General features: G+C 40.4%; 1 protein-coding gene and 1 pseudogene across 1 annotated transcript in view; both read right to left on the reverse strand.

Moving 5' to 3' along the window:
• The window catches only part of LOC117636861, an 8,592-nt pseudogene extending 7,798 nt beyond the window's left edge, over positions 1-794 (reverse strand).
• Positions 795-4,245: 3,451 nt separating this feature from the next.
• The window catches only part of LOC117638827 (succinate dehydrogenase assembly factor 1, mitochondrial-like), a 5,448-nt gene continuing 3,890 nt past the window's right edge, over positions 4,246-5,803 (reverse strand). The window contains exon 2 of the mRNA XM_034373975.1: positions 4,246-4,532. Within this exon, the coding sequence (XP_034229866.1) occupies positions 4,259-4,532 (274 nt within the window). The 3' untranslated portion in view covers positions 4,246-4,258. The remainder of the gene's footprint in view (positions 4,533-5,803) is intronic.

Raw genomic sequence — 5,803 nt, forward strand, 5'->3', positions numbered from 1 at the left:
CAGCTGAAATGCCTCTTCTCACTTTCTTCCTTGATCAATCTTCTAAACAAATCTTCAATCACATAACTTTGGGAAACCGTAATCCACGCATAACAGCTGAAATGCCTCTTCACACTTTCACTGCTGAAGGTTTTTGCAACTAGAGTTGTCTTCCCTGATCCTCCCATCCCGACCACAGAGATAACCGCTTGTTGTTGTTCTCCGTTCATCAGCCATCCCATCAATACTTGCTTCTTGTGTTCAACCCCCACAAGTTCGTCTTCCTTAATAAAAAGGGAAGACTCTGCTTGGTTTTTCACCCATTTTTGAATGTCATCTAAACTTGTTCCTTCTAGGGGATCAATATCGTATCTTTGATTCCTCTCTGTAATGTCCTTGATGGTTTTTGTGATTTTCTGTAACTTTTTGCCAATTTGAAGCCTATACCAAAGTTTCTTTGCAATGCGAATGGCTTTGTGAAGGCAGCTTGCAAATCGACCCCTATAGTTTGGAATGTGAATGGTTTTGTGGAGCCACCTTGTAAACCGACTCCTATACCATAGATACTTAGGGTTGTGTCTGGTTTTGTGGAGCCACCTTGAAAATCGACTTCTGTTCCAATGGTTTGGAAAGCGAATGGTTTTGTGGAGCAAGCTTGCAAATCTACCCCCACTCTGCTGCTCATGCATGTGGTACATGAACTTATCAATGATATCTTCAACATCATAGGCCAAATCTCTCAAGCTATCTACCCATGTCTCCTCTCCTTCCGTCCGCGGTTTCTTCCCCTCAGCATCCTTTAGGAAGGATTTCATGCTTATAAGCTCTTGCTTAATCTCGTCAACTTGATCACGAACACCTACTATGGAGGATGCTTCGCTCTCAAGAATGCCTACAACTTTGCCAATCAAGAGATCGGTTGCAGCTGAGGCTATATTTGCTCTTCTACTGTATCTTCTTAATCATAAAATCATATGATCAGAAATGGAATTGCCCTTACCGTCTCTCTAAGAAATTTTGTGAGAGAATTTCTGGAGTGGTAAATCAAGACATAGAATAGAGTTGAAAACATAATTAAATGGAAATTAATAGATAACAATCCAAAATTAGAGTAGAGAGTGACATAACTATAGCAGAATCCAAAATAATTTCAGTGACCATTTCAACTTTGTAGGGGATTCTGGTGCTCCATAAATGAAAGAAATTAGAAATCTTTTCTTAATCACACCCCACTTACATTACTATATCAGACTGACATGTGGGTGATTAAATATATCTTGGGTTCTCTGAACTCAGAAGCAAGTGATGTAGTGAAAATGTGAACAAACTGTGTGTACTTTGTCATATGCATGTAAGTCCACTCCCTCCTTCCAACTTCTATTAAAATATATTTTCCTTTGAATAGAAGTGCTGTCATATAATTATTTATACAATTTTGATCCCCATTAAAGGAAGATTTCTGCTACCCAATTAAATAAACAGAGCATGTATAAGTGGTGTCAGACTTTGATTAATCTGAACCTAAAATGCAGCATCCTTCATAGTCAATGTAGTCTAGAAGGCAGCACACGTTAGGGGAAGAGTGAAAGGAAGTCGCATAAAGTTCACTTCTTTAGGTTAATGGTTTATGGGATGAAGTTGATGAAATATATAAACTAACAAATTAAAATTGAGAAAGAAAATGCAAAAGAGAGATAAAAACTGGTAAACTTCTATATATATGTTTCTATTTTTTTAAATACAAGCAATAATCGTCTCTAAATTAATCTAATTTATGGGAAGGGAGATTCGAACTTGAGTGCATAGGGTCCAGCTTATTGCATTGGCCAACTGACTTAACCTGTGTTTCCATATTATTAGTCTCGCTTTATAAGAGAGATATATCAGTTATACTAGATGGAAGATTGGGCAATATAAGCAAATCCTCTTTTATATCGCATGAAAATAATAAGCTCATAGTAAGAAAAGCAATGGTTTTCTTCAATACCATTTTATTTTGATACAATGGACTGCTTTAATTGTAATCAAGATGCTTTTGTGCAATGAGCATTCTTTGCTTGAGGTTTTAGTTCCTGGTTGTCGAGGTTGAATTTGGGGTCCTGTTCTGTTTTATGGCCATACCATCCTGTTGGGTTCTTTTCCTTGTTTGCTCTTCTGGGCCATTTCTTAGTTTGTTGCAGTTTTGTTTTTTGGGTCTTGCTTTAGTGAGCCATTAGGTTTGTATATCAAGTTGGGGACAATGGGGAGGCACATTCACAAGATATTTTTTCTGTATCAAGTCAAGCTTATTGCAAGGGAGAGATTTGATAAAGAACGAGGCTCTCTGGCAGGTTTCGAATGGCGGTTCTATTAAGATTTGGGAAGATTGATGGATACCATCTACTCTCAACATGCGTCCCACTCCAAGAACTAATTCTCTGGTGGATGCTAATCAGCGGGTACAACATATCATCAACCCCCAAACAAACACTTGGGACCTGAGGCTGATTCGGCACTTAATCACTGACAATGAAGCACATGCTATTCAAAGGATTCGTCTTACTCCTTCTAGTGAAGGTGATCGCTTGGTCTGGCCTAAAACAAAAACAAGGGATTATACAGTAAAGTCTGGGTACCACACGCTTCATGAAACTTCTTGTAGAAGGCGACCTCGAAATCCTTCTTCTTCTTTGTCCTGTGATAAAGAGGTCTGGAAGCTAATCTGGAATTTAATTGCTCCCCCAAAAATAAAAAAATTTCTTGGGCGAGCCTTGAGGAACGGTCTTGCTACAAAGGCTAATCTCTTCCGAAGGAAAATTGGGACGTCTCCTTGTTGCCCCATATGTGGTGATGAAAGTGAATCTGTTGAACATATGCTGCTTCTTTGTCACTGGGTAGAGCCTATCTGGTTTGGCAGCTATCTAAATTTGCGGATTGACAAAAGAACTATCACCACGTTTGATAAATGGCTTTTATCTCTCTCCTTGAGTTTGAAGGAAAATTCGGGTGACAAGGACAACATCATGACTAGTGTTGGTTACATGTGCTGGTACATTTGGAAAATGCGATGCAAGATGACTATCGAATCTCACCCGCTATCACCAATGGCGGTAATCTGTGAATCTCATGCTGCTTGTAGGAGCTACCTTAATGCTCAAGCCTCGAAGAATGCAACTCGCAGACCCCCTGTTCTTGTGGCTCAAACCCCCCAATTTTGGTCCCCTCCTGCTAATGGTGTCGTAAAAATTAATGTGGATGCTTCTTGGAAACCGAAGCTTCAGAAAGCATGTATTGGAGTGGTATTACGTGATTTTAGTGGAGCTTTTGCTGCTGGCCTTGCTTGCTCTGTTGAAGCAGACTGTACCATCGAAGCGGAGACTCTGGCTATTCTGGAAGGGTGTAATTTTGCTATCCAACAAGGGCACGCTAGAGTAGTCATTGAATCTGATTCCAAGGAGGCCATATCTTGCCTAAATCGTTCAATCCCAAGAGGGTAGGTGGCAGCTCTATCCAATCCTTCGTAGCATCAGGAACTCTTGCTCTACCTTTCGGGATTGTAACTGGTCATGGGTCCCTAGGACCGCAAACTTGGCAGCCGATCACTTGGCCAAGTTAGCTATGTCGAGGATGAGCCTTTCTATTTGGGTCAACCGACCCCCATCCTCTTTGATTGGAATCTTGGACAAAGATGGTCTTCCTTGCCCCCCAATTCACAGCACTAGAGGAATGCTAGATCAGATTTCGACGTCCTCTGCCCATCTATGGCCCCGTCTGTTTCTTTTCTTTATCTGGCATTTCTGCTTTATCTTGTATCTTGATTGGTCTTTGGTTGTGATGTATGCGTGCTTGTAGTCCCCTCCTAATTGGACTCCTGCTTCTGTATTTGCTTGCGCTTTTTGCGCCTTGTTATTGATTTCCAGGTTCCACCAAGTTTGTATCCTTTTATTGATCAGTCTTCGAAAGTAATATTTGCTTACCATTCCCATCAAACAAACCACAATCTTCTATTGCAACTTGTCTCAAATCAATCATTGGTCTTTATTTATCGTCTAACAAACAATAAGCAACACAGAAAACAGGACTTGAACTATCAACAAAGGCCAAAAAGCTATTATTATCATTATCTGGAAGATAATCAATACACACAGCCTTAGAAGACCATGACCATCAATGAATCGCACAATTTAGAGTTTTCTGAATAGCTTACATTGAGATATTAGAGTAACATGGAAATTTCAGCCAAAAATTTATTTTCCTCTGTTTCTCTGTTTAAACAATAAGAATAGATGAAATTCTTACTTCAATTTGTAGGATGTTTTGTCTGCGAGAGACTGACATTCAGGGCTGATAATCCAACAACATCGGGGCTCCTGAGCTGATCAAGCTGTTTCTTAGCACGGTGAAGCAAGTACTCAATGTAAAGGAAATTTTTGCGGTCTACCTCCTTGGCATTGCTGCTTAACTCACTTGACACAAGTGACTCAATCTGCTGTCGATCTTCAGCAGATTTTGCACGGGCTGCCCTCAGAAACCCTGTGTATAGACCAAGGACTTGTTTCTGCATCCCAGAAAGCCTTGGTCAAACCCAGGATTTTGACTAGGGGGCAATTACCCCAAACTACTACACTATTTGGTCCTTTAGAGCAACTCCACCCCTTAGGACAAAGTCTAAGGCAAGGGCAAGTAAGGGCTGACACTATTTACGTGAATAGTGTCAGCCTTGCCATTTGTGGTTCCACCCACAAGGGCAAAGTCTAGGGCAAGTCTAGGGCAATTACTATTCATTGTACTTTATTTCCTATTTTTTTTATACTTTAAATCATTAATTTTGATAATCTTTTGTAATTAAATTTTCGGATGAGAATCTCGGTTGCCACGTGTCTTATTCCAGATAAAATTTTCGGATATTCATTAAAAAAAATTATAATCTCATATTTCAGATAAGATTTTCACCCTCTAAAATTGTGCCACGTGTCCCATGTCTGATAAGATTTTCAGATATTTTTTTTACAAATAGTGATCTCAGATTTCAGATAAGATTTTCACCCTCTAAAATTGTGCCACGTGTCATCTCTATCTTCTGAATCCCTCTATATAACTACACCATCAACACCACTCCTCTCACACCATCTCTGATATATTCCTTCATTTCTCAGATTTTACAATTTCCCATTATACTCTCAATGTCAAACTTCAGGAGGGTGTTGGAGAGGCAACAAAAAGAATGGGAAGAAATCCGGCGTAGACGTGAGGAAGAAGATCGGGACGCCGATGAAGAAGAGGAAGAAATGCTTGAAGTAGCGGCGGTGTGTATGATGAATCAATCAAGCCAACACCATCGTCGTCGTGCCCAGAATGTGGATAGACACAGAGAGTCTCGGGGTAAGAATCTCTTGGAGGATTACTTTATCCCAAATTCGTTATATCCTGCTCATAAGTTTCGAGAGAGATATAGAATGCAGCCACATTTGTTCCAAAAAAATCATGCATGATATTTGTAATTACGACACATACTTCATTCAAAAGCATGATGCTGTTGGAGTTTTGGGTCTTATCCCGGAGCAAAAACTTACAGCTGCTTTGTGGATGCTTGCTTATGGGGCATCTGCAGAGCAGGTGGATGAGATTGCAAGGATGGGAAAATCTACTATCCTAGAGTGCTTGGTGAGATTCTGTGATGCAGTGGAAAATTTGTACACGAGGGAGTACCTTCGCAAACCCACTCTGAGGGACCTGCAAAGGCTTCTACAAAAAGGCGAGGCTCGAGGTTTCCCAAGAATGATCGGAAGCATCGATTGCATGCATTGGCAGTGGAAGAATTGTCCTACTGCGTGGCAAGGAGACT

The sequence above is a fragment of the Prunus dulcis genome, chromosome 8 (assembly GCF_902201215.1).
Source record: "Prunus dulcis chromosome 8, ALMONDv2, whole genome shotgun sequence".
Taxonomy (NCBI): domain Eukaryota; kingdom Viridiplantae; phylum Streptophyta; class Magnoliopsida; order Rosales; family Rosaceae; genus Prunus; species Prunus dulcis.